Source organism: Durio zibethinus, chromosome 14 (genome assembly GCF_047325235.1).
Source record: "Durio zibethinus cultivar Kanyao isolate XHJ-2024 chromosome 14, ASM4732523v1, whole genome shotgun sequence".
NCBI lineage: Eukaryota > Viridiplantae > Streptophyta > Magnoliopsida > Malvales > Malvaceae > Durio > Durio zibethinus.
In genome coordinates, this window is record NC_143175.1 from 21,710,815 (window position 1) to 21,738,242 (window position 27,428).

Here is a 27,428-nt window from a genome sequence, read left to right on the forward strand (position 1 = left end):
TTCTGTCGTTCAAATTCACAATTGTGATGCTTCCGTAAAAAGAAGAAAAAAAATTATTACTTGCCCTAATAAATATCCTTGACAGTATCATGTCATGTCCCCTGACACTTTTCAGCTTTCAGTCTCCCACACTCAGAGAGACAGAGTTTGATGCATTGCAGCCTTCAATCACTCGTCGCTGCCCATTTCTCATGAAAAAGAGGGTTTCGTGACAAAGAATTCTTTTCTTTTTCAGACCCACAAATCTCTCTCCAAAAACACCTGTCCCCAAACATTGTACATCGTCTGCCCTGTTGCTGCTCTCCATTCCCTTCACTTTGCTTTTGCCATGTTATGTTTCTGAAAAAAAAAAAAAACCTGATCATCATCTTTGATCTAAGCAGCATGCCCTGCAACACTTCGTCTCCTCTTTCACCGCATGTTCTATGATACTAACTCTTAACTCTTTTGTTTCTTTTTTCTTGTTTTTGCTTTCTCTCTCACTGAAATCATTCTCGGGATTCCTTCCTTTTCCTCAAACTATGGTGTTGCTTGCTTCTTCACTGCTAAGTTCTGACAATATCTCTAATGGGATATCTTGTGAAGGTTTGTCCTTCTTTGGGTTTTCAATCTCTGGGTATTCTCCATTTTTTGTAAACTGTGATGCTTAGATCAATAACAAAGTTGCTGTCTTCAGCTCCAATAAAGGAATCATTGAAAAGTAAAGTGGGATTTAATCAGGAAGTGATGTTATTGAGTTTTCGTATTAAAGAAGAGTTGGCTGTGAAATAAAAGATAAGCCCAAATAATGGCATTTTTGTACTTGTCATTTTTGCTAGTTGGGTTTCTATCAAAATCATTTCTTGTGGATGCTCAGCTCAATGACCAAGCTACATTGTTAGCCATTAACAAAGAGCTGGGAGGTGTAGCAGGTTGGGGTGACAACAAAACAGGCTACTGCAACTGGGAAGGCATTCGTTGTGGCTTGAACCATTCCTTTGTTGAAAGACTTGATCTTTCTAGGCGTATGCTTAGAGGTAATGTTACTCTAATCTCTAATCTTAAATCATTGAAGCAGCTTGACCTTTCTTATAATAACTTCAATGGACCAATTCCTTCAGCTTTTGGGAATTTATCTGAGCTTGAATATCTGGATTTGTCATTGAACAAGTTTGAAAGTTCTATTCCAGTGGAGTTGGGTGGTCTTAGAAGCCTTAGATCATTAAACTTGTCAAACAACTTACTTGTAGGAGAGATACCTCAAGAATTTCAGGGGCTAGAAAAGTTGCAGGATTTTCAGATTTCTAGCAATAGATTGAGTGGTTCTATTCCACGTTGGCTGGGCCATTTGACCAATTTGAGAGTTTTCACAGCCTATGAGAACCAATTAGGTGGTAAGATTCCTGATAATCTAGGCTTGGTTTCTGAACTTAAATTGCTGAACCTTCATTCAAACCAGTTAGATGGGCCAATACCGAAGAGTATCTTTTCCATGGGGAAGCTGGAAGTTTTGGTTCTCACCCAGAACGGACTCACTGGTGATCTTCCTGAAGCAATTGGTAATTGCAGAGGCCTTTCTAGCATTCGAATTGGGAATAACAAACTTGTTGGTGTCATTCCCAGGACAATTGGAAACGTTAGTAGCCTCACATACTTTGAAGCTGATAGTAACAATCTATCAGGTGAAATTGTTTCGGAGTTTGCTCAGTGTACTAATCTTACACTCCTTAATTTGGCCTATAATGGATTTACTGGAATAATTCCTCCCGAGATGGGACAACTTATGAATCTTCAAGAGTTGATACTTTCTGGAAACAGTCTGTTTGGAGATATTCCAAGATCCATTCTTGGGTGCAAGAATCTTAACAAGCTTGATTTAAGCAACAATAGATTTAATGGTACTATACCAAATGAAATTTGCAATATGACAAGAATGCAGTACTTGCTCTTGGGTGAGAATTCAATCAAAGGGGAAATACCTCATGAGATTGGAAACTGTGTGAAACTGCTTGAATTGCAAATTGGCAGCAACTATTTGACTGGAAGTATCCCTCCGGAGATTGGTCATATTCGTAACTTGCAGATAGCTTTAAATTTGAGCTTCAATCATCTTCATGGTCAATTGCCCTCAGAATTAGGGAAACTAGACAAGTTGGTTTCTCTGGATGTCTCCAGTAACCAGCTTACTGGTAATATTCCACCAGCGTTTAAGGGCATGTTGAGCTTGATAGAGGTCAATTTCTCAAATAATCTGCTCGCTGGGCCAATACCCACATATGTGCCATTCCAGAAGAGTCCAAATTCAAGCTTTCAAGGGAACAAAAGGCTCTGTGGGGAGCCATTGAGCTTCTTATGTTCAAACTCTATCGCTTCTGACCAGGCAAACTACCACCATAGGGTTTCTTACAGGATTATAGTAGCTGTTATTGGTTCAGGACTTGCGGTTTTTGTATCAGTCTCTGTAGTGGTTCTGCTCTTTATGGTGAGGGAGAGGCAAGAAAAGGCAGCAAAAACTATAGGCATTGTAGATGAACGAACCAGTAGCCTACCAACAATAATAGCAGGGAATGTGTTTGTCGAGAATCTCAGGCAGGCTGTGGATCTCGATGCTGTAATCAAAGCCACTTTAAAGGATTCAAATAAAATCAACAATGGGACTTTCAGCACCATTTACAAGGCAGTCATGCCTTCTGGATTGGTTTTGTCAGTGAAGAGACTGAAGTCAATGGACAGAACCATAATTCTTCATCAAAACAAGATGATTAGGGAGCTTGAACGACTAAGCAAGCTCTATCATGAAAATCTTTTACGACCTATTGGTTTTGTCATCTATGAAGATGTTGCTCTTCTGTTGCATCAATATTTGCCCAATGGCACACTAGCTCAACTTCTTCATGAGTCCTCAAAGCAGTCAGAATATCAGCCTGACTGGCCCACAAGACTATCAATTGCCATTGGAGTAGCAGAAGGATTGGCTTTCCTTCATCATGTGGCAGTTATCCATCTTGATATCTCTTCGGTTAATGTACTTTTAGATGCAGACTTTAAGCCATTGGTTGGGGAGATAGAAATATCAAAACTCTTAGATCCATCCAAAGGTACTGCAAGTATCAGTGCTGTTGCTGGCTCCTTTGGCTATATCCCCCCAGGTAATTAACATTACTCACCATATTATATGGTTTAAGATTTACCTAATCTGTTGATGTTCTTCCTTGTCACCATATTGCTTAATCCTTTTAATTTTTATTTATTTGGTTTTCTCTGGCTTTCATCCAGAATATGCATATACAATGCAAGTCACTGCACCAGGAAATGTCTATAGCTACGGGGTTGTGTTGCTTGAGATCCTCACCACCCGATTTCCAGTTGATGAGGATTTTGGTGAAGGAGTAGACTTGGTGAAATGGGTTCATGGTGCACCAGCGAGAGGGGAAACGCCTGAGCAGATACTTGATGCAAGGCTTAGCACTGTTTCCTTTGGTTGGAGGAGAGAAATGCTTGCAGCTTTGAAGGTGGCTTTACTCTGCACCGACAACACACCTGCCAAACGACCAAAGATGAAGAAGGTATTGGAAATGCTTCAAGAAATAAGGCAAAATTGATCGACAATTATTAAATGAGATCTTTGCTTTCTGAACCATTTAGCAAGGTTCTGTTGGATGCGAAATCTTTATGGGGGCTTGAATTTTTATGTTCAACTCCATTTTGAGAAATTGTTTTAAAAACTGTAGTGGGAGTCAGTGAGGTAAGTGTTCTTGGATCAAAGCTCTGCTTGGTTTGGGTAGGCATCTTTAAGGGTAAAAACACTTTGTAATCTAAGTCTGAAGCAGACAGGATCCTTGGTTATTGCGAGGGGCTCAATCAAAAAGAAGGTAGAGTTAAATTGCATAAGATGCCTACAAATGTAATATCAAAGCTTTTTCTTTCCAAACTTGTGTTAGATATGGTTATATGGTTTTCTTCTTTAATGAATTTTCGTTGGTATACTAAAATATCAAATCTAATTCCTCATTAACATCTCCTATCACGTCTATTATGGTTTTCTCCCATCTTTAGTATGCAATGCATGCCGAACTGTTCTTTTCGGCATATTGAATATTGCATTGCGCAAAATTTTGATTGCTTTTCTCCGCCGGATCAGATGAGAAATGGAAAATGGGAAACGCATATTTAGGTCGGATTATGGTGGCCCAGGATATGATCTTTTTCAATTTCCTTTCGCAAAACCTCACATCTGCATCTGTGCTATTTGCGCATCGTAAATATCATTTGTAATATTCAAATGGTAAGTGGCAATTTAATCAGCTGATGCCCATGAAAGTCAATGTGAAGTTCAACAAACCAATTCATCAAATATCATATAAATAGTAAATGACAATAAACAGGTCAGCTGTCCGATTGTCCAGGTTACTATGAAGCAAAGAGGGTCGATACTCATCTTTCCAACAAAATCGATCTGTGTCCATGAGGGGTATCAGACTAATCACAAGAAAAAGGAAGGAATTTGAAGCATACAGTGCAACTGCAGTAGATCGTGCACGAGGAAAAAGACGGGTGCCGAGAAACAGAAAACAAAGTATGCAATGCCAGAATTAAGTTTGACTCCTCTACTAATGTCCCGGAGCTAGCTCGCCGAAGTTCAAAAGCAACAGTGTTATTTGTTGGTTTGTTTTAGAATCAAAGATAACTGTTGTACTGTTGATGCACTGATCAACGGGCATTGTCTTCCCGGACTTCAATCACAAAAGTTGAACTTGAGAAGCCATACCGACCAACCTTGGAAAGCTATAAACATAATACCATAATTAATATGTTGGGCCTTCAGCATCTTGACCCAGTGACCGAGAACATTGAGGAGGGCATGTGAACGTGATTCTAACCCGCCAAAAAAAAAAAGTTTGTTGGTGCATACATATATAATATATTATATTCAGATAATTTCAGCTTAATTTATTGTTGTTAATTTTACTACCAATATTTTACTACCAATCAGAAATTTCATTTTCTTAGTTCCTTGATAATTATTAACTAGTACTCATATTCCAGGATCTCTCAGGGTTCTTTTTTCACTCTTAATTTTTTACTTCTTATACTATCACACTTGTATCTTTTTTATTATATATATATATATATATATATATATATATATATGATACATGAGAATAATGAGCCCTTCACTATTGGCTAGCAATTCACATCATACGTAAAATTTATCAGGTGTCAATACTTGATGAATCCTGGAATATACAAAAGAGCAGTTTGGTATTGCTTCACAAAAATTCATTGAGATCTAGTAAGAGTGATATCATCCTCTAACACTCCTTTGGCCAAATTGAGTTTGGAATGAAAAAAAGGAACAAAAACAGTTTTCTGAACTAAGAATGACTCTGAATGCAAAGCCAGACTAAATAAAGTCTAGCACCACAATTTTTTCACAGGGAATAGCAATTCAAACTGAAACCAAAAGAAGCAAAAGTAAGGTCTTCAAGATTCAGGACCAGGCTTAACAACGAAATTCTGGCGGCTGATGGGATTCATCACCACCGGTGGACCAGCAGTGCGGGGCCAAGCCTGAAATTTCTTGTCAGTTTCTTCCCACCATTCCTTGTTTGAAACAGTGTGAGGTGTAGTCCCTGAGTTGAAGAGGAGAGACAGCAGTTATTAAACCTCTGCAATAGTCAATAACAAAAGCTTCAAAAAGTACAACAGCAACTTACCTCCAAAAATCTTCTTTTCGGCAACAAGCTGATCAGACACATAAGCAATAGCAAATGATCCCAAAATAGAAACAATTATGTACTTCGCTGCCATTTTCAAGCTGCAATAGTAAGACAAGAAGCCTTGGTCATGACAAAAATGAGATAAAAATTCCATGTGACAATAATGAATTTCAAAGCACCAGTTTGAAAGAACAATTAGGTGGGCAGGCAACCAGGCAGAGAACCAGAATACGAGCAGAATTTGTATGTAACAGCACTATTGTCAAAAAAAGAAAGTGAAAAAGAAAAAGCACTTACTAATCACAAAATTAGGAAAGAAACCAGATAATATATTCTTGGCCTATGTATTTCTCCATATATGGAAAAATAAAAGTGCAGAAATTCTAATGACCTACCATAATACATGTACATGCCTAGCACGGTACTAAAGGCCTCAAGTGGTACAGTTTAGTTCTCTCTCGTACAGGATAAAAAATAATGAATTAGATTCATATTCTAAGACTTACCACATGTGCAACATAGCACCTCAAAATGACACGTGTCAAATAAGTGGCAATTTAAAACATTATTCAGGATTTCAGAATTTTATTTATGTTCCAATAGTATATATTGTCTCAGAGTTACCATTCTACTCTATACCCCTCTTCTCTGTTTTTCTTTTTTGTTTTTTCCTTTTCAATCAATAACTACCCTATTCTAACATAATGTGAAAGAAAATCCTCTCCAGTATCTGCTAAAAGGCTATTACAAAGAACTTCAGAATAATCACCATAAAGAGTTGTTAAGAAAAGGGACTATAAGTATTAGGTACCCTATTCTATAGTCTTAATTTACTACCTTCAGAATTAAATTTAAGTGGTAGCTAACGATTGACTAGCTTAGCCAAGTTTTATGCACACAACTGACGATAAAAGGTTTTAACCAGCCCAAGAACTTATGAAAAATAACTTATCACAACATAACTTACCAACAAACAAAACCATTAGGATAACCTCTAAAGAATGGAAGACTAGGTCTATCTTATCCATACTGAATATAATCTTCTATTACTAATTCCACATACCATATTTGAAGGCTATTGCAACTAACCTATAAGCCTAACTTATGAAACAGAAAACACAAATTCGGAAAGGGTTCTATGTTATAAGGTAAACTACAAATCCTCCAATCCAATTCTGGTTAACTTCAGCAATTTGTTTTCTCACAAAAAAAAAAAAAAAACCCATTAATATGAATCCTTGCAAATATAGTTGTGTTACCCCGTCAAGAAGCAGACTAACAGCAGCCTCTAGTAGTGTTCAGAAGGCATTATAGGGTTAGTTGTAAAGGCACACGCCCCATGATGATAGGCTTGGTTGGGAGCTTGAGTAAGCATTTGTTAGTTCTATTTGAGTCATAGTTTTACAAGTCTTCAAGTTAAAGTTCTAGGGTCTTACTTTATTTTCTGTTTTATAATGTATTAGTTCTCATTTGCTGGAAATTGAAAAACTATAATGTTTTCACTTAGATAGTTTCCTAGTTTAAGTCAAAACATACATGGAAGCCCTTATCCAACTAGAGTGTTACCTATTACCGGACTGGGATCGTTTAAGAACTTATTACGAAAGAATTTCCAGCATAATTGCTCTCTAAATTGTGTGATCCAATCAATTCTAGCCGTGCAACTGGCTCCTACTTACCGACCTCCTGTTTTATCAGGAAAATTCAATTCCCTCTGTTTCCTCATGAATAAAAAACCTTAAGAACTGCCCATAAAACCCTAATTTCCTAGCCAATCCTAAAACATCCCATTTCTGCTTCCCTTTTTTTCTAAGGGAAACCAAAACAAGAAACCAAAAAAAACCCATCTTTCAAAATGAAATCTTGGACATAACAACAATAAAATTCAACCCATGAAACTATTACTCTTCAGATCTTATCCAATCCAATCTTAATCAAATCCATGCAAACCCAAATGATAAAAAGCAAAACATTTATGCCAAATCAATAAATAAAACAAACAAGCAACCATTTTTATTTTTTAATAATAAACTAAAAATTGAATTAACTGGCCCAAAAAAGGTTTTATAACCGTTAAGATGATCGGGTCGTACCTACCTGGCTTGCCGGGTCTCTGGTTAAGAAGAAGAAAAAAGCTCGAAGCCAAGGGACAGAAGCTGCCTGTAATAGGAAAATCCGGTGAGCAATTGTTTTGTAAACGGAGGTGTTTTTTTTTTTTTTTGAATAGCCATTTACATCTGACGGCCACATTCTTTTTCTTTCAATCCGACGGTTCAAGATGGCTGTAATATAATTTAGATAAAAATACTTTTTGGAAGACCACTATTATTTAAGTGAATTAATTTTTCTTTTGAAAATTTGAATTAAGAATTTTTTTAATACAATTACCATTACAATAATCTATTACATTCAATATAATAAATTGGGTCCCTAAACTTTAAGCCACATATAATTTTTAAAAGTTTAAATTGTTACATGAAACTAATAAATCGAATGTTGAAAAATCATTGGACCGGAACTTGTGTTCTGAAAAGCGGGTTGGCATTTAATTTAAAGGTAAAAAATGGATGCAATTCAAGATGATACAATCACTTCTCCAGTAGTATGCTCTTCACAATTTGCAGCCAAACCTTTTTAAGCTTTCGAAGTGCCACCATGATCCCTCTCGACATGCTCTACGAGGGCATTCAGAAAGCTTGTAGCCCACTTAGATTAGATGAAGATGTTGCAGGAGCTCGGTTGCGTTTTGATTCTTCTTTTCTACACTTGCTGCAGTCAAGTAGTTTAACAGGCAGAGCTGCAATGCATGAGCAATATAGTTCTCAAATTATTATCTTAGCAAACAAATGATCATAATTGCTTATAATTGAAAATTAATACATTCGATTCTGAACCAATGGTAGTGAGACTTATTGCCGGTTTTGGTCAATCTATAGCCAGTAGAATGTATAATTCTCAATGTACATTAGATGCAGTTTCTTTTTTTTATTTTTTTAATGAAAGTGGCAAATTTTAAGTTCGTTTGGATATATATATATATATATATATATATATATATTTTCACACAGGGTCCATAGGAAACAAACAGGGACATTCCCCGATATAAATCTAAAGTATAAAACTGCAATGGCTCCAATAAAAACAACATATCAAAGCTAACCTGGGAAATCTTAAAGGACCCAATTTCATTTACCAAAGAATCTTCTTTTTCTTTTCTAGGAAAAAGGAGGAAGAAATCAAATGCAATAAAGTCAAGCTAAACCAAGCTCCAACAGATTGGATAAAAAGGCGAAGGAAGGGAGCAATCGATGAGGGGAGCAGCCAGGTGGCAACGATCGCAAGTGAAAGGCAAGATGTCAAAATCTGTTTACAATCTTCAACGCTGCAATGCTTTCGAAGATCTGGGAATTTGTTTAGCATTCTTGAACTGCAACTGAGACAGCTAAGAGTATTTATTGTGATGGCGAAATATGGTATTTTGTTTCTAAAAATTTATTCTCCAGGGTGATCCATTATTGATGTTTTCTTTTATGTAAAACATGCATGTATAGGCAAATCGCAATCACTATTTCCAAATCTCTCTCTCCCACTCTGTCGGCTGCCATTAACACATGGTGTGCTCAGGCCTCAAGTGCTTGCCGTTTGAAGGGTCACTAAAATAAGGTCACATCGGTCTAGTCACTGTTTTAGCTGATTCATGCCTGTCAATATCTTCTGCAAATTGACAAAAAACCAGCTGGTCAGGGCCTCAGGGGCAGGGGGAGACTGGAGAGAGACTATGATAGCCACATAGGGAACAATATCGTCAAGTTCTTACTTCTACAAGAGACAAAATACATTTCATCTGGGAAGTCACGTTAATTGACATTAACATGTGATATTAATACGGACTAATTGGTAAAAGAAAATTAAACGATATTTTTCTTGGGTGGAATACAAGGTCCGGATAAATTCAAGACACCACTGACATGGTTTGAAGTGCCCTTCTAACTTTTTTTTTTAGCTTAATTATTTACTTTTAGCAGGCAATCCTGTTTTACACCTCAAAAACCTCCCCAATTTAAATAGAATATGCAAAGTAGATAAAGTAATCAAAAGCTGGATGACAAATAATCACACCGAACCAAAGAAGATCCAATGTAACCCAAACTAAGGCTGGAACTCTGGAATCATATTTCTGTTTTTCCCACCCTTGAAAATTAGTGCTTTCTCTTTCACCCACCAAAGGAAAGTGCTCCCCCTCCTCCTCTCCATATTGTTTAACCCAATGCATCATGCACACTTGAAGTTCCACTGCCTTCTTCCCCCATCCCAGTTTCCTTTCGCACATTTCATATCCTAAACCTTGATAGAATGCTCCTTTGCTGTCTTAGTTTCATATTCTGCTCACTTTTTCACTCTTCTTTTACTCTCAAGTCTCAATACCCAACTCTCTGTCCTTGATTTTCCACTACTCACTTGTCTGCAGGCTTTTTCTTTGTAGTGCTTGTGTAATGCCAAATCAAATATTATAGTTGCTCGGACTCTCTCTCTCTTTTGCATTTTTTTCGATTCGGTCCTATTCCATTATACAGTATCAAAATAAAAACAGAAGTTTATGAGCATCTAGTTCAATTTCATGGTCATAGGAGCTAAGGAAGCAAAGTTACAGGATCAATTTGTAACAGTAGTTGAGGCACCAACTACAGTGGGGGAACCAAATCACTATTCACTTCGATCAATCGAAACTCTGATTGTAGCGCTGGCTGTGATCACTATCATAGGTTTTACTGCAGGGATCATTGCTCGGCTATTTGGTGGAAGGCATTTTGGTGGAAATGGGGAGAATGACATAGAAGGATGGATAGAAAAGAAGTGTAGAAGTTGCATTGAAGGTGGAATCCCTGCTGCAGCTCCACCTCGCCCAGAAGAATCAAAGCCAGCAACAGAAGAGAAAAAGAAATGAAGATGCGCACGTATATGAAATGCTTTGATGCAAATTTAAGCGATTATTGATTAGTTCAAATCGTATGTCGTGGAGATACTGTAGTGGGAACATTATAACAGCTCATTAACTGATGATTATGCTACAGCTCTGAATGTTCAAGAGATTTATCTTCATCCTTTCAAAAAAAAAAAAAGACTTTTCTTCTCTCTTCACTCTTCCATTTTATCTTTTATTAACTTTGGTTCAAAACCTGATAATCAGTTTTCATTTCATTTTTATAGGCTTTCACAATTCATCATTTCATAAAGGAATGCAATCGTCATTCAACCTGACCTATGGCCCTAGTTTTTTTCTCTGGGGTTGGCAAAAAAAAAACCTGTTATTATCGGAATATTTCGTGGTTAATTTCCATTTATATAGTTTGCAATCTACATTAAGTGCATCAGGACCTGAAAGTGAGGAATACGATGCTTTAAGCCACCTCTGGTCTAGGAAAGAAATCAAATTGTTCAACCAACTTAGACATAATAGGTTCTAACATTCACTTTAATACTTTTAGCAGGAATTTTGTCACAATAGATTAGATTCATCCAATGTTTCAATAAAAGAAGCACAGTAACCTCGGAAAAAAAGATAGAGAAAGTTTGACAGGCACTTGTTTGAAAGTTTTCTTGACTTCTTTAATAGCTAAAAACTTCAGATATCCAAAATTTTAGGGAAGAAGATGAAAGTGTAAACCTCAATGTCATTTCATCCAAAATGAGCAGAAAGAGCAGTTGAAAAAAAATGTCACAACCATTTTCTTATTCATATAACTGTGGTAATGGAAAATTGACTAGTCTCAAAATAACAATGATTCCAATTCAAGCATAACAAGGCTCAAAACAATTACCTTCCATCTTTTGCTATTTAAGGATATCTGGAAAAACTTTCACACTTTCTCCGAAGTGTTATTATCTTTCTTTCTCTGAACTGCTTGTTCCTCTAGCAGTTGATTCCGCACTGTTGCACATCGGGGCCAGTCACTTGAGTGGTAAATGGATCAATCCGAACCCATAGAAGGGAGAAGATAGAAGCAAGGAGAATCGCCCACACAACAACAATTGTAGGCATCCGATTCTGCCGTCCCATCAGACCCTTAAGGAATGGATACAGATGAATAATCACCCAAAAAGCAAAAAAAAGTTTGCCAAAGAGAGGACCCCAAGATTGATAGCCACTGTTGATAGCATAGGAGACTCCAGCAACCACTCCAACAAGATTAATTATCAGGAGAGTGGTTGGAGGAATAAGTAGGGTAGTCCACTTGAACATATAGAGTTCAGCAAAATCCCCGTCTTCATCAGATGCTTTGGAAGTGACAGTAAAATTGGTATCAATGCCAGCAAGGACTTTGAGAAGACCTTGGAACACAGCAAACAGGTGGGCTGATACACCTCCAATAACCCAAAACTGTTCATTTCTCCACCATTCATCAATCCCTACCCCACTCCACCTCATCTCCAATATACCAGTGGCGAAGATTGAAAGAAAGAGAGATATGAACCATATACTTGCAATGTTACTGATCTGCAATTATGAGAAGTCACAAATTTAACCTCAGCTGGTGTCCTATCAGAACTTTAGCTGTAAATTGAAATCATTGAATAAACTTATTTTCCTCCCTTAGGCAGAATCATGAAAAACTCTTTAATCATTCATAAATGTGGTGACAACAATTGGAGATCTTGTGATATGTTCTTTAACAAGAACAAGTTCATCTAGACATATGGCCTAGCAAAATGACACATCATATGGCTATAATGTATTATTCAATTAGAGTTTTGAAAGTGTTAAGTGATATGTAAGTGCTAGCATCGAGGAGGAATCAAATTTTTTCCATAAGGCTGAAATTGATATTGTACTTACCTGAGGAATAATAAACTTCCCAGTGAGCAGGCAGACTGCAGGCAACGTGCAGTAGGCAAGAAGTGGAATGGCCGTAACTGGGTAAATTGTGGTGTTGATATAAGCAAATCTCTCAAGCCATTTCAACCTTCCACCATACCCATACCATATGGGGCAATGGCGACTGAATAGAATTTCGACCGAACCTAAAGCCCATCGAAGCACCTGATTCAAACGATCTGAAAGGTTAATAGGAGCAGATCCTTTAAAGGCAGGGCGTTGTGGCATGCAATAAATTGATCTCCAACCACGAGCATGCATCTTGAATCCTGTAAGGATATCCTCTGTAACTGAACCATAGATCCATCCTATCTGCAAAATATAAGTTTAACTGAATAAGCCACATGAAGATTGAATAAAATTGATGAAACAATGTCAAGAATTCAAGAAAACTGCTATATCTATCATTCAACTTAAAGCCTTAAACAAGGGAAGCAAAAAAGAAAGGCAATACTAGCCTCCCATCCCCAAAAGATTTAATTTACTTTGTTACTTTCAAGGAAATAAGCTCAATGCAAATGAAGGACGTTATCCTTGAAAAACTGTATCCTTATGCTCAAAAAAAAGAAAAAAAGTTTAGACAAGTATTGTGGAAAGGTCTAATTCTTATTTTCCCAGCATAGCTACTAGCTCAAATGTTTTCAGTCTGTATGTGCCAATGGATTAATCTAGGTTCTCAAACAGCAATAAAGGAAACTAACAAAGAGGTGACATAAAAGGGAAATGGACCCATACCTCACTTCCCCAATCTGTCTTGTCCTCGTATCCACAGCTAATGACATGAATAGCTTCTTTAAGGAGGGATTCTGTAGTTGCAGACTGTGGAACCCCACCATTTTCCATAAGTGTTGAAGCAACGAAAACTGCTGATTGACCAAACCTTTTTTCTAGGGTCACCTGTGACATAAGCAGTGAATTCTCATCATTGAATCCAGCACCTACATACAAAATGCAAAGAATTATCAGCATCACACCTTCAAAAATGTGTTTCAAAAGTAAAACCACGTCATAGTTGCATTATTTGTGACATTGGTGATAATAGTTCAATAGCATAGACGAACAGTCCACATAAAAAACACATGGGGCATTTATAGTAGAGGTACTCGATAAGAATTAACTTGTCACTTTCTCAGGAAATTCTTCAAAAAATAGACATTAACCAAATCATTCATGCATTTGTAGAATCTGTAATCCATCAGAAATAGTTTGCATATTTCCGCTTAAGCACAAACATGACTGAGTACATGTGAAGTCAGGATGGAATAACATAACCCTCATTGAGACAAAAAATAAAATAAAATGTTGAACAACTCCAAGATGCAAAACAACTTGATGCCAATTAAAACATCAAAACATGTAAATTTTATAGTTAAAAAAGTGTTTGATTCATTCATCCTAAACAAGTAGAGTGAATGTTGAAAGACAAATATCAAAGATCAAAATTATACCTTCTACCCCTTCTTCTATATCTTCTAGATTATATATTGGCACAGTAGAATTCACATGCTTTCCTGATTTCTTCTTATTAGAGTTCTTACTACTTGTCTTAGAACTCTTCTTTCGTGATCCACCAAAGCATGAAGAAAGCAGTCCTGGTTTTTTATGCTTAGGCTTGAGAGGAGGCTCATATCCGTACAGGGCTGTTCTGTTGAAGACACACCCCGTACCCACATATACAGGGCCTTGAATTCCATCTAAGCCTCTTAAATTTATCTATAATTCATTAAAAATTAAAAGAAAATAGGAAAATTAAATTAACATTTCTGTAACTAAGATGGGATAAAAAATGAAAAATTGAGAGGTAAAAATTTTATGGCATAGACAGCAACAGAGCTTACATCGAAGAATACAGTGTTACGATTGGCATAACGATCATTTTTATCTATCCCATCAAATCTTTGGGGAAACTGAACATAACAAACTGACTTTCCAAGATTGGGATCCATCAAGAAACACATAGATTCTCTCAATGCCCTGCTGTTGTTTACGTAATGATCACAATCAAGATTCAACAAGAATGGTCCATTGGTGAGAACTGCCGAAACACGAACCTGATATTGATATGCAGATTGTTAAGCTGCTTACATGCCAAAACACAAGAATCTCTAAGTCTAAATTACTGACTACTTACAAGTGCATTCATAGCACCAGCCTTCTTGTGATGCTGAAATCCAGGGCGTTTCTCACGAGATACATAGACTAATCGTGGAAGCTCATTACCATCAGAATCAAGTCCTCCACTATGACCTAAGAAAACCTGCCAGTTACGAAGTAAGAATTAGACATGAACTTCAAACCAATAAGAGAAGCCAATACCAGTCTTTGTGATGTCATGAAAATCATAATTTGCAGATCATGAAGAATAAAATTAAAAACAGAGAGATAAATGTAACAGTAAATGTTGAGTAAGAATAACTTAGCTTTCGATTTATCAGATTCAGTAATTTAGCATATAATACATGCATTCAAAACTATCTTAACATCTTGATATTTTTATGGGGCTCAAAAGAAAATTCTCATTTCTCAGAACTAATTGCTATAGATAAATAATCTGAACCAAGCATCATTAAGAAGGCACTTCCTGCTGATGAACAAAATAAGCCAGTTCTAATTGAACAAACCTGGATCATTCCTGGATGATCCCTGGTGTTATTTCCAGGCCAAGGAGTGCCATCTTGCATGATCCATCCTTCATCAGGAACTTTCTGTGCTTTTGCAACAAGTCCATTAATACGAACTTTAAACTCTTCGTATTCTCTCTGCAACAAAAGTATAGTTTTTGTGAAAAACAGTGTAAATATCTATTATTTTATTAGCATAATTAAATGAAAGTAGAATTTTTTACCTTCATAGCTCTGCGTTCCTTGACAAAATCTGGTTGAACCTTATCTTTTAGGTAGTCAACCTTTAGCGCAAAGTACCATTCTGGAGCTCGTGGTTCAATGTTGTATTTCTTGCAGAAAGGAACCCATTTTCTGGCAAATTCTGATGTTTCAGACAGAGCTTCAAATGTTAACATAGCAGCTCCATCGTCTGAAACATAGCATGAAACTTTGTCGACTGGGTAGTCAACTGCAAGAATGGATAGGACTGTATTGGCTGTGACAAGTGGAGGTTCCTTCAACGGATCAACTGTACTGACAAAAATGTCAACAGCAGCCAACTGGGATGGCTCTCCTTCTCGGTCATATCTGTGGATTATCCAGAAATTGGAAATCAAAATACATTAGGACTTCAAACAGTTTTGCATCATTCAAGATCTCAGAAGTGGAGTAACTACCTTAAAGCTAGCCTGTCAAGATATGTCTCACGGTTCACAGGAATCCATTTAGGGAACTGATCCAATATCCATGATATTGCAAACCATATCTCACAAATCACAGATATCAACCACAAAGCATAGGCATTGCGAACTGGATTTGTTATACGATAGTGCAGGAAAATGCTGAGAATAATGAGCCGCAAAACAATGACCATTCTATAAGGGTTGATTTTAGAGGAAGGAATTGAGACTTTTCTTGATAGAGGTTGGCGGGCTTCATCATTTCTGCATTACAGATATATATATATATATATATATATATATAGAAGATTAACAAAAAAAAAGTATATAAAATATAAGTATTAACTATAAAATATAAGTATTAACTATTATTTTGTAAACTATAAAACTATGCCCTAAATCAGAAGATAGGGATAAAGTCAGCAGAATTTCTACCCTTACACTCCCAAAGTGGCAGTGTTAATTGGAAAAAATGCACCATAAAACATCATTGATTACCAAGATAGCAGAAGGCCAGCAAGCTGTCTGGTGAAACACGAGTTAATTATAGCACCACTTATAATGTCCCTATTTCTTTGTGAAAGACCACCAATATGTTTACCACAAGATACTGCATAACTTAATCTGTTTATACATATATACAGTTTATCTTGATGGGGACTATAAGAAGAGACCAATGTGTTTTGAAGAATACTTATACACAGCATCTTGATTTGTATATTTGTCAAGTTGAATTATAAACTACCCATTACTTTCTTGTTTCTATTTCCGTCAACTAGAAGAAAGAAGTTCATTGACTACATGCACATGTAGAGAGAAGAAGGAACTGGAGAACAAAAAGCGGAAAGAGAGAGAAAAGAAAGTGTAAATTCAGATGAAGTAAAAAGATAGAATGCTGCTCAGCAGCTGATAGAGATATTCTCACATTGAATGAACAGGAATATATTACAGTGAAGCAAGTGAGACACTTACAATATAGAATCATCCATAACTACATCAGTGCTGGCATCAAAATCTCCACCTCCCCTGCCTTCTGAAGGTGCATTACTAACACTCATCGGAACTGCATTCTTCTCTGGCTTTATCTTCCAACCATCTATCCTCTCTTTCCAGGCTACATTGCCAAACCCTGATGACCCAAACTCTCTCACTGGATCAACCAACTTAATGCTGCCTGAAAAAAAAACCTCATCACTTCATTGTAGCATCCAACAACAAAACCAAAACAAAATTGGTGCCTTCATCATAAAGGGATTAGATCCATACTCTTTCCCCTGATCCCACTTTCAGGAGATGCCATTGAGATTCTTGCAGGAGATGCAGCAGACAGCTCCCCAGAAACCTGGAACTCAAAAGCAAGAGGAGTTATAGTCAATTTTACTCTCAGAGTTCAGAAAAACAAGAGAAGCAAGAAACAGTGTGAATAATTCCTCAACCTACCGAACTGCCATTGGTGAGAAAAGGAATATGGTTAAGAGGAACTTCTTTGTCGTAGTTGGGGGGTGACATGTCCTCCCCTCGGCTATAATTTGTACCCCAACTCAGTGTTCTCTCTGCCTTCTTATGCTTCTCACCTCGTGTCCCTGATGTAAGATTTGAATTGTTTGCTACATTATTGGCAACAGCATCTTCCACTTCTTCCCCACCAATCGCAGGGCTTCCTAAAGGTAAAGAAGAACAAATATACGTCACTTGTCTGATATTTGTTACTAGTCGAACAGAATAAGACAGATGAAAGTTAAGCTGATTTAACCTTTATGCCTCTTGTACTTGGTCTTGCATTGAGGACAAGACTGGGTACCATCTTTTCTCTCATATTCGTAACATGGACGGCAAACAGGAAATGCACAAACATGGCAAGCAACAAAGGGCTCACCATCAGCAGTCAGACCAACATTATCACTGCAGATCTGGCAAACTTGCCCCCTGATTTTACCGGATTTCGCCTTCAAGCAATAAAACTAAAATTTAGATATGTTTTTTTAGGGAAAAAAAGAGAACAAAATGTAGTTATAAAGAGTCATTTCCAAAGACAGCAACATAATTCCCAGATGTAGAAATCAAGAAAGAAGAGTGGGCCACTTCTACTTTAATGGCATTTGGGAACATATGATCCCATTATTAATTAACTTCTACTTATAAATGAACATTGTAAAACACTTTATAGAACAACTAAGAATCAAACGAGTGTAATGAAGCTAAAAACAAGATCCAGATTCCAGAACCTAACAAACGAATAATAAAACTAAATCCATCGAAGGAATGTAAAAGAGTTCAAACAAGTAGAACCCATTTGGAACTTTCAGATAACTAGCCAAAGGCAAGGCAGATTCTTAACAATGGGTCGAATATGAAACAATTCAAAAACGAAATTTATTTCCTTTTCCTCACCTCACCTCCAGGGATCCAAACAACAATAAAATTTTGGATACAAAGATAACCAAAAAAAAAAAAGTAGCAAAATCAAAGAAAGGAATTTAGAATGTTCTCAACTGACCACTGAATCTGCAGCTGAATCCATTTGGTTTCCAAAACCAATTTCTGAGAAAACCCGATTCAAATGCAACCCTCCAGATCAAAAAACAACCCTAACGACTAAAACTTTATTGAAATAAAATTCAACCCAAAATCAAAAATAAAAAAATAGCCTTGAAAAAAAAAAGTGAGACAAATGGTGTCTGAAACACCCCAACTCCTCTCCCCCTATAATAAGAAGCTGTATAAAAAAAAAAAAAAAGCAAATGGGGTAAATCAAACCGACACAAACAGAGTCAGACACGGCAAAACTGTTAAAGGACCCATACTCCCTAACTTAACATTAACTTTTAGTACACTTGTGCTTTTTTTTTCTTTTTCTTTCCAATTAAAGAAGAAGCTGCAACAGTGCAATGGGTAACAAACACTTCAAGTTGAAGCGCTAACATCGGAGATTTTTTTTTAATCGTTTTTATGCCAGATTGTACCCCGGTCATGGGGGGTCCTACTAAAAGTAAAAAGTGGGGGGTTGTGGAGTGACGTGTGCCGTATCATTGTGATGGTGAAATGGATCTATCCCATGAGCCATTCTCATTTTGTCAGCCTGGTTGGTTCGTTCGTTGCTGTCCTTTTCTTCGCTGCTGTGGGCCTGTGGCCGACACGATCCAGACAAATGTTTTTACAACCTTTTTCCTTACTTTGACGCTACCATGGCTTATTGCTATTAAGAAAAAAATAGCAATTTAATGATTAAGATAGAAAAATAGCATATATTGTAACGTATCTAATAATTTTTTTTTCTTGCCCCCTTATTTGATAAACGTGATCTTCTCAACATGTAGACATAGTATCGAGTTTATGATTTTACAGCAAGAATTAGCCGATTTTTACCCTAAATAAATAAATAAATAAAAACCACATGTAATTATGTAGCTTAAAATCATATGTTAAAAAAACAGCGATCCAACGTTGTTACTATTGGTGTTGCTTAGTCATGGCTATTAGGAAGGAAGGTAGCTTCTCTCCAATAAATTTTGGATCAACCATTAAAAATGGAAGCCATGATATATATGAAATGAACTTACATAAAATATTGATTTAATAGTGATTAATTAATGATTATGGTGGTTGTGTTAGTAATATTTAATAGTCCCAAAATCGCTTGAGAAGATCCCCCATTCTTTTCAAGTAACCAGTCATTATAATTCTGATTCTCCATGCTATTAGATTGGGACATTATTGTGAATGGTTTAAATGGGCAATTATTATTCATTATTCATTAATATCATAACAGAATAATTAAGTATTTAAAGCTTCAAATAGGGTATCAAATAGGTTGGATAGCCATACGAATTCGATATCATATGGACCATATTTAACAAATTCTATTATTAAAATTATAAGTTTGATTATGTATGTGTCAAGTACGACTTATATGTTTGTGCCATATTAGGCTAGAAATTTTGGGTTCATTAGGTTAACATAGTATAATCCATTAAGAGTTAGTGTCCGCATATAACATATGGGTTGATATTAGGGGTGTAATCGATCAAATTTAAATTAATACAGTATTAAGTTCGAGTTCGAGCTCGACTCTAAATTTGAGACTTGAAATTTGACTTAAATTTTATTTTTTTAATTCAAATTCAATTCAAAATAAAAATTAAGCTATTAAATCTCTCTTAATTAAACTCGATTAACATGTAAAAATGAGCTTAATTATTATATTCGATAAAAATTTAATTATTTGTACTTGAACTCAAATTCAAGTTTGAAATATTTTATCAATTAAAATAATTAAAATATATTAAAATATAAAAACTCAATTAGACTCGCGAGCTAATCAAATCGAATATAAGAATGTTCAAACTCAGCTCGATTGATAAGTTAAGCTATTTGAACTCGAACTTGACTCGATAATAATCGAGTCAAATTTGAGTTTTATTCGAATCAATTCTGAGTAACTTACGAGTACTGATATATCATTTACACCTTTAACTAATACAATATGATACACAAACACTAATATATCGTATTGTGCTAGTCCATAAATTTTATAAATGAGTTTAATCTATTGGTTTTTAGTTATATTTTATGTTACTCTTATTATATAATGGACATTCTTTTGCTCTTTTGATATTTTATGTTAACCGTTTATAAAAATTAAATTGTATCAATAAATTTACTTATAAGATATTTAAACTATTAGTAGATAAAATTATAATTTTTTTTTATTTTGATTTATTATTTTCTAAAAAAAATAGGAAATATATAGTACTTAAAATTGATTATGAAAAAACCAATAATAAGATAAGAAATAAAAATAATAATATAATATTCATTTTTTTAAAATTTAAATATGTAATATTAGTATTTGTTAATTAACTTAATTTCCATATATTATTTTAGTGGATGCTTTCAACTTTTATTATTTTGTTGAACCATATGAATTATGTGCCTTGCATATTAATTTTATACATTAGTTTTTAAAGATAATTAAAAACAAAAAAAAATCGAAAAAAGATAAAAATATAAGAAACTATTAATGGATAATGCTTGACATGATACAACACTAAAAATAATATCGTGCTAGGTATAATATGACCCATAAAAATTATGAATCATATGTCATATTAAGTCATATTCTTAATTTTTATAAATCAAATCAACACGATTAATTAACACATGAATTAATTTTTTAATAAATTATCAATCCACTCATTTGACACCTCTACTTCAAATTTGGATGCAAAATCACATTAATGCTTATGGCCTGCTCGTACACGTAATCAATCCCATGCCTGCAATTACTTTTTCTATCTTCATTTTGCGTGATGTGTCTAAACTTGACCATATAATCAAGGTTATAACAAGTTAGGGGCACTACTAGCTAGGCTAGATTTCTTCTTTCATGTTGCAATTGATCGCATAATTATTGCTTCCATGGCAACACGCATCTACAATCTTATCTAATCTTAGTTTTTGGATTAAGTTTAAGTAATTTGATACTTAAAAGACTTGGAATTCAATCTTTGTCAACAGATGAAGGTACTTATCAAAGAAGTATTAATTGTGTAAGGAAAAGAACTTCACACTTGCTTTTTCCTAGCAGTACTTGAAATTTCAAAGTAGCAGTACATTGTAAAGTCGTACAATTATTTGTCTGCTTTCAGCAGTTTTCTAATGGACTGTCGGTAAATCCAACGTAAGTCCTCAAAACCTTCATTATTTTTTTATTTGATTTATTATGAACACAGAGGTTAATCATCTATGAAGAATATTTGCAGTCTTTATGACAGGAATCAATGGGAAAACTGAGAATTTTGTGCGTTCAAATAGGAGTTTCACCCAGTAAAGTGTAAAAGCAAACTTCAACCACTGCAACAATATAGGGATTTACTTTTATTCATAAGGCAACCGGATAATCAGATTTTACAACAATGCTTCTGCGGTATATCCTACATCAAATTAACAAATTTACAGAGTCAGCCTAGCATTTGTAAAGAGAAGCAATCTCTGTAAACTTGAGAGTCCTCCAAGCACCTGAAAGGCCAATCTCCTAATTGATAACCATTCCTCTCAAGGACAAGGACATTCTGGGAAAACATTATCCATTTCACTCAATTTAACATTGTTGCAGATTGCTTTGACATTTTCTCCTTGTTTCTGTAAGTTAACACTTTGTAGCACAATCTCTTTGCAAGGATGTCTCTTACTGCAATCAAATTTTATTGCCACTGCGGAAGCACTAGTCCCTTCGATGTTCTTGTACACAACATTTTCCACCTGAACAGCAGATTTCTGTACAAATTAAATGAATCGAATCCTTCTACATTAGAATCAACTCTTTTGCAGAAATAAACGAACAGTTATTATACTTTTTGGTCACCTGTTTTTTGCATGGTTTCTCTTGATCACAGTAGTTTTGATCTATGATGATGGGGTTGGTCACGTTATACATTTTAATGTTTTGAAATGTGATGTTGCTTGCACTTCCTGACCCTCCCTGGTGATCATTAATTATAGAAAATTGAATGTTAATGCCATCTGAATAATTAAAGGATCCTGAATGTACATCATAGATATTATTTGAAAGAGCTGCACTTGCCTGCCATGTCTTGATCCTGACTCCATTTGTGGTTCCAGAAAGCTTAGCTCCATCGACAATTACACCTGAAACATAAGCCTTTGAATTTCCAGATCCCAAGCTCCCAATACTGAGTTCCATCATCACAAACGGATATATGTAAGTAAATAAATAGAAAAAAAAAATTGAAAATCATGGGGTCCATTTTTTTTTTGATGTATCGGTTGAGGTTAAGAAAAGAAAGGTTAGGAGTTTGAGCTGAAGACCTGATTCCATGACCAGGGCCACAAGTTATGTCCATGGCTTGCACATTTTGGGATCCACTTACAATTGAGATACAATCATCACCTTAAACAAAAATATTAAGTTAGATTACGGTAGGAAAAAGGAAATTAAAAATTGGTTAAAATTTTGAGTGTGATTTGGTTAATGAATGACATAGCATACCTGTTCCAATGACAGAGTTCGTGATCTGGATGTTTTCAGTATGTGTGACATGAATCCCATCAGTGTTGGGACTTTTCTCTGGGGCTGTTACTGTCAGATTAGAAGCTTGAACATTGGTGCATTTTTCAAAGGAAACATGAATTTGTTGTGCATCTATGATGTTCAAGTTTTGCACTGTCAAGTTTTTGCTCTTGTACAAGGTGAGAGCCTGAAAAACAATTCTCCAAAAGACTAGTAACAAAATATATTTTTGTTTCTGGCAGTCTTTGGGTTGAAAAAGTTTGGCAAAAGTCCAAGCCCATGTTAAACCTAGTCTAACTCAAACTTGATGTTCTGATGGGTGGAAAATTTTCGGCCCAGCCTAAAATATTTCTGGCACATGCTCCATATGCTAAAAATTACAATTTTGATTAACAAAAGATCTACAATGAAAGCTTAAGCAATTGCATCCTTTTGTTCCAATCTTGCACTCAAACCTAAGCAAAACTCTACCTCATAGTGCCATAAATTATGTTTTTTTTAATGAACAAAAGATTGTTTTTTAATATGATAAAAAGTATTTTCAAATTTCATTTGAATCTAATTTTCAATTCAAACAATTTTCACAAAAATTGCATATTGATAAAAAAAAATAAATTTCTACTCTTTCCAGTCTCTTGTGAATAGCTATATAATAATTCATATTACTCGAATGAGTTGAAGTAACAAATATTTATTACTAATAATTGTTGAACAATCAAATTGTCGAATACTTTAAAATTTCTCTAATGTAATGATTTTTTAAAGAGTTTGACATATAAATTATCGTAGCAAATAGTAAAGATGCAAATATATAACATTTTTACCTTTATTTTTTTTTGAAAATAGATATTAAGTAATCATGATAATCTTTCTAATTTTCTCTCTTATTACTAGTTTTAATGAACATGGTGCAAAAAGTAATTTTACAAGATCTAAATAAGACACTAATATATGTATTTTCTTAGGAAATCAAATTGAATTCTGTTCTGAATCTTAATTTCAAAAGTTATTTTAGAGAGAAAATGAGTAAAAATAGTTTATAAAACGATAATAAAAAAATGGGAAAAAAAACCGAAATTCTTATAGTGTTAAAATTTTAACCTACCGTTGGTGCATGTGTGCATGGCTGCAAAACAATGAAAGAAACAAAAATAGTCAGAATTTGATTAAAGAACAGCAATAAAAATATGGAACAAATAAAATCAACATATATAGGAACTTACCAGATCTTTGTTGATTTTGCAAGAGTTCTGCCACCATATATCGCCATTACCATTAATATTTCCGCCACCTTCAATTATCAAATTGTCAACGCTATCAAAGACGAGCCAGTATCTGCTTTCTTCCTCGTAGTCTGACATATCATCAGATGCTTCTATGGTTCCATATATCTGAAATAATTAGTTCTTCAGATGATCGATTGTTATCTTATTGATCAGGTTCAGGTTTAATGGGGTTTTCAGGCTCACCTCGATTGTAAGATTAGATTCGCAGGGACCTGAAAATCTAATAGGTCTAAGAAAATAGCTGTTTCCTTCAGGCACCTCAAGAACAACTGCACCCTCTAACGAACAAGCTTCCTCCCAAGCCATCTCAAATGCCTAATTAGTATCAGAACAATGAACATAACCATTCGAATATGAACATAATGTTCATCGAAACGTCGCGTGTAAAATTTCATCCATATTTTTATACGTATTATAATAACGTATTGACGAATGGATAAATTTAAAATAAATTAAAAAGATTGTAGGTGAAAAAAAATAAGTCTTTTAAGTAATGACCAAAAATAAATTATTACAAAAAAGTGACGTACTAATGATATAATTTATTCTAGATATTAGAAACAAATCAAGCGGTAGATCTAGTATATATAACTATAATTATGAAAATCCTCAAATTGCCGTGAATGTATAAATTAAGCAACGATGATAATGACTCATAAAAACTGCAAAAAAAGCATCAAAATTTAAATTTTATGTATGATCTAACCTCTGTGTCATCAGTAGTTCCATCACCAGTTGCTCCAAAATCATTTACATTAATAATTGTTTTAGTTGAAGTTGATGTGATGATATCCACTTCATTACCTAACCCCTGCTGGCTAAGAACATCAGTCATTGGGCACATCAAATCCTTAAGCATGCCATCTTCAATGGTGCTGAAATATGAAGGATATGCTTGTGGATCATAACCATCAGCTACTACTTCTTCAATGTAATTATAAGAAGGTGGGTCCTTTTTCAAAGAGTTGTAACGTGTGAAAAAAGAGAAAATAGTTAAAAAATATACTACTTGTCTAATATTTAGAGCCATTGTTTCTTGTTTTGTAAGAGAAACGAAAACGAGAAAAATACTAGTCTCAAAGCTAGTATGGTTTTAATCTGTTTAATGAGGAGATTCTATATTTATAGAGAAAAAAAAGAGAAAAAGAGAGAGATTGCTTGGTGTCTTTGGCCAAGACTCTGGAGGTATGGTCTGTCTAGGATATGACTTATGAAAGATTGAGAGTAAATATAAATCTCTTGGTGATCATTTATAAACTCTGATTTTTGCTCCAATATCCAGGACTGCTCAAAGAAATTTAAGAATATCCATCTATATATATATATATATATATATATATATATATATATATACTATTAAAAAAATTCTCACACTTGAAATATAACTATATATAAAAGAATTGTTCAGACTAATGCCTCATGAATTAATTTATAAAATTGTTTATATATATTTTGATAAAGAAATGAGTTTGTTTTGTGAAACTAGTTTTTCAAGAACTTACGTATAATCACTTTTGGCTTTTATTTCAAGAGAAAATGATGATATATAATGATGATGATTGAGATTGCAAAAACCAAATAATTCTTGTTGGTTTGCCCTAAAAGGAAGGGAAGAAAGAAGAAGAAGAAGAGAAGGCATAATCTTTTTTAAATATTTTTTAGTCACCCAAAATATAGTTTTCCACAACATTAACTTGTCGTCGTGGATTTACATAGACTAAGGCAACCTTCCTTTTTATTATTTATTTATTTATTCTTATTCTTTTATATAGTTTCAGATTTTTTTGTCCTAAAATTTTCATGACTTTATCTAGGCAAAATGCATGGACCCAAGTATATAATGATTCCACTCTTTTTTGTCACCCCATCCCCTTATTCACCTTTTGGAGACTTCATGCATGTAATTTTTGTCAGTTTGGGTTTCCTTTATTTCACTTTTTGGATTTTTTTAACTGAACAAAAAATTCTCTTGATCATGAGAATATACAAAAGAGAATAGCACCCCTATTTAGTGTGTGTCTATATATATATATATATATATATATATATATATATGCAATTTCCTTGCAATAATATATATGATTGAAACTTGAATATATAATTAGGTTTTATACTGCTAAATTTTTGCAAATGTTCCAAAAGGTTAGGAATTTTAAAAAATTTAAATCCTAAAAATGAAAGGTTAGAGAATCTTGAAACATATCTATTATTTATTTCATCTTGAAATTTTTATTCTTATTACAAGAAGAGGGGAAACCAAGATTAATTGAAACTCCAAATTATAGCATCGTACAAACTTTGATACTATATATAATCATTAAATCTAAAACCTAATAATTACACATGTAAGTTTCAAAAACATTCATGCTTTATATATACACACACACATATACATGTATATATATGTATACATGTATACACATGTATATATATGTATATGTAAATACATGTATATATATATGTAAATATATATACATATATATACATATATATATATATATACAAACTTTGATACTACATATAATTATTAAATCTAAAACCTAATATATATATATATATAAATGTATTTATATACATGTATATGGATGTGTATGTTTATACATGTATATGTATGCATATGTTTATACATATATATACATATACATGTCTACATGTATATGTATATACATGTATATATGTATATGTAAATACATGTATATATATATGTAAATACACATATATATATGTATATGTAAATACATATATATATATGTAAATACATATATATATATATGTAAATACATATATATATATATGTAAATATATATACATATATATATATGTACAAACTTTGATACTATATATAATCATTAAATCTAAAACCTAATATATATATACATGTATATATTCATGTACATGTATATATACATATATATATGCATGTATAAGTTTATACATATAAATACATATACATGTCTATATGTATATGTATGTATATATGTATACATGTCTATATGTATATGTATGTATATATATACATGTTTATATACATACATATACATATATATATCTATACATATACATGTATTTACATATACATATATGTATATATATGTATATGTACATATATATTGTAGACACCTCAATCTATCTGAGGTTCTATTTGGGTTAATTTTGTTAATAAAAAATTAAAAATAAAAAAAATAAAAAATGAGAAAATAAGAGTTTGAGTTTAAGTTGAATTTGGGGTTTAAAGCTGAAGTTTAAAAGAAATAGA

The 27,428-nt window shown here is 34.1% G+C and overlaps 5 protein-coding genes and 1 long non-coding RNA gene across 9 annotated transcripts; 3 read left to right on the forward strand and 3 right to left on the reverse strand.

Moving 5' to 3' along the window:
- The first annotated feature begins 289 nt into the window (after positions 1-289).
- On the forward strand, positions 290-3,978 carry LOC111295574 (leucine-rich repeat receptor-like tyrosine-protein kinase PXC3). Its single transcript, XM_022889111.2, has 2 exons — positions 290-3,128; positions 3,256-3,978. The coding sequence occupies exons 1-2, from the start codon at positions 788-790 to the stop codon at positions 3,579-3,581; spliced, it is 2,667 nt and encodes an 888-aa protein (XP_022744846.2). The 5' UTR covers positions 290-787; the 3' UTR covers positions 3,582-3,978.
- A 1,154-nt stretch (positions 3,979-5,132) lies between these two features.
- Positions 5,133-7,947, reverse strand: LOC111294408 (uncharacterized). Of its 2 annotated transcripts, none has more exons than XM_022887702.2 (3): positions 7,797-7,947; positions 5,697-5,797; positions 5,133-5,612 (listed from the first exon to the last, which is right to left on the reverse strand). In XM_022887702.2, exons 2-3 carry the CDS (start codon positions 5,788-5,790, stop codon positions 5,464-5,466), a joined length of 243 nt encoding a protein of 80 aa, XP_022743437.1. In that variant the 5' UTR covers positions 5,791-5,797; positions 7,797-7,947; the 3' UTR covers positions 5,133-5,463. The 2 variants fall into 2 exon arrangements, with proteins under 2 accessions (XP_022743437.1, XP_022743436.2); XM_022887701.2 differs by having other exon boundaries at positions 7,793-7,859.
- A 901-nt stretch (positions 7,948-8,848) lies between these two features.
- On the forward strand, positions 8,849-10,824 carry LOC111295643 (uncharacterized). Its single transcript, XM_022889222.2, has one exon. The coding sequence runs from the start codon at positions 10,318-10,320 to the stop codon at positions 10,642-10,644; it is 327 nt and encodes a 108-aa protein (XP_022744957.2). The 5' UTR covers positions 8,849-10,317; the 3' UTR covers positions 10,645-10,824.
- Positions 10,825-11,402: 578 nt separating this feature from the next.
- Positions 11,403-18,536, reverse strand: LOC111293564 (putative cellulose synthase A catalytic subunit 8 [UDP-forming]). The gene is made up of 14 exons (XM_022886302.2): positions 18,354-18,536; positions 17,610-17,802; positions 17,297-17,517; positions 17,123-17,198; positions 16,829-17,030; positions 15,854-16,120; positions 15,419-15,764; positions 15,195-15,332; positions 14,705-14,830; positions 14,412-14,624; positions 14,022-14,286; positions 13,309-13,511; positions 12,535-12,885; positions 11,403-12,195 (listed from the first exon to the last, which is right to left on the reverse strand). Exons 1-14 carry the CDS (start codon positions 18,375-18,377, stop codon positions 11,611-11,613), a joined length of 3,210 nt encoding a protein of 1,069 aa, XP_022742037.2. The 5' UTR covers positions 18,378-18,536; the 3' UTR covers positions 11,403-11,610.
- Positions 18,537-21,400: 2,864 nt separating this feature from the next.
- Positions 21,401-22,208, forward strand: LOC149515127 (uncharacterized). Its single transcript, XR_016327702.1, has 2 exons — positions 21,401-21,536; positions 21,619-22,208. It is a non-coding gene; the product is annotated as an uncharacterized LOC149515127 (long non-coding RNA).
- LOC111293565 (polygalacturonase-like) lies at positions 21,702-25,335 on the reverse strand. 3 transcript variants are annotated; one of them, XM_089743806.1, is made up of 9 exons: positions 24,879-25,335; positions 24,356-24,487; positions 24,110-24,277; positions 23,992-24,012; positions 22,866-23,073; positions 22,685-22,766; positions 22,440-22,548; positions 22,221-22,337; positions 21,702-22,117 (listed from the first exon to the last, which is right to left on the reverse strand). In XM_089743806.1, the coding sequence occupies exons 1-9, from the start codon at positions 25,200-25,202 to the stop codon at positions 21,911-21,913; spliced, it is 1,368 nt and encodes a 455-aa protein (XP_089599932.1). In that variant the 5' UTR covers positions 25,203-25,335; the 3' UTR covers positions 21,702-21,910. The 3 variants fall into 3 exon arrangements, with proteins under 3 accessions (XP_089599932.1, XP_022742038.2, XP_089599931.1); XM_022886303.2 differs by having other exon boundaries at positions 21,702-22,132; XM_089743805.1 differs by having other exon boundaries at positions 21,702-22,132; positions 22,221-22,333; positions 22,436-22,548.
- Between the last annotated feature and the right edge of the window lie 2,093 nt (positions 25,336-27,428).

Excerpts from the sequence above, each read along its gene's own strand:
- LOC111295574 (XM_022889111.2), top strand. The coding sequence starts at position 788 with ATGGCATTTTTGTACTTGTCATTTTTGCTAGTTGGGTTTCTATCAAAA. Across the intron at positions 3,129-3,255 it reads CTTTGGCTATATCCCCCCAG|AATATGCATATACAATGCAA; the intron begins GTAATTAACATT and ends GCTTTCATCCAG.
- LOC111294408 (XM_022887702.2), bottom strand. The coding sequence starts at position 5,790 with ATGGCAGCGAAGTACATAATTGTTTCTATTTTGGGATCATTTGCTATT. Across the intron at positions 5,613-5,696 it reads CGAAAAGAAGATTTTTGGAG|GGACTACACCTCACACTGTT; the intron begins GTAAGTTGCTGT and ends TCTTCAACTCAG.
- LOC111295643 (XM_022889222.2), top strand. The coding sequence starts at position 10,318 with ATGGTCATAGGAGCTAAGGAAGCAAAGTTACAGGATCAATTTGTAACA.
- LOC111293564 (XM_022886302.2), bottom strand. The coding sequence starts at position 18,377 with ATGGATTCAGCTGCAGATTCAGTG. Across the intron at positions 17,803-18,353 it reads ATTCAGCTGCAGATTCAGTG|GCGAAATCCGGTAAAATCAG; the intron begins GTCAGTTGAGAA and ends TATTGCTTGAAG. Across the intron at positions 16,121-16,828 it reads GTTATGGATGATTCTATATT|AAATGATGAAGCCCGCCAAC; the intron begins GTAAGTGTCTCA and ends TCTGTAATGCAG.
- LOC111293565 (XM_022886303.2), bottom strand. The coding sequence starts at position 25,202 with ATGGCTCTAAATATTAGACAAGTAGTATATTTTTTAACTATTTTCTCT. Across the intron at positions 22,549-22,684 it reads GGCCCTGGTCATGGAATCAG|TATTGGGAGCTTGGGATCTG; the intron begins GTCTTCAGCTCA and ends GATGGAACTCAG. Across the intron at positions 22,338-22,439 it reads TCAGGATCAAGACATGGCAG|GGAGGGTCAGGAAGTGCAAG; the intron begins GCAAGTGCAGCT and ends AATGATCACCAG.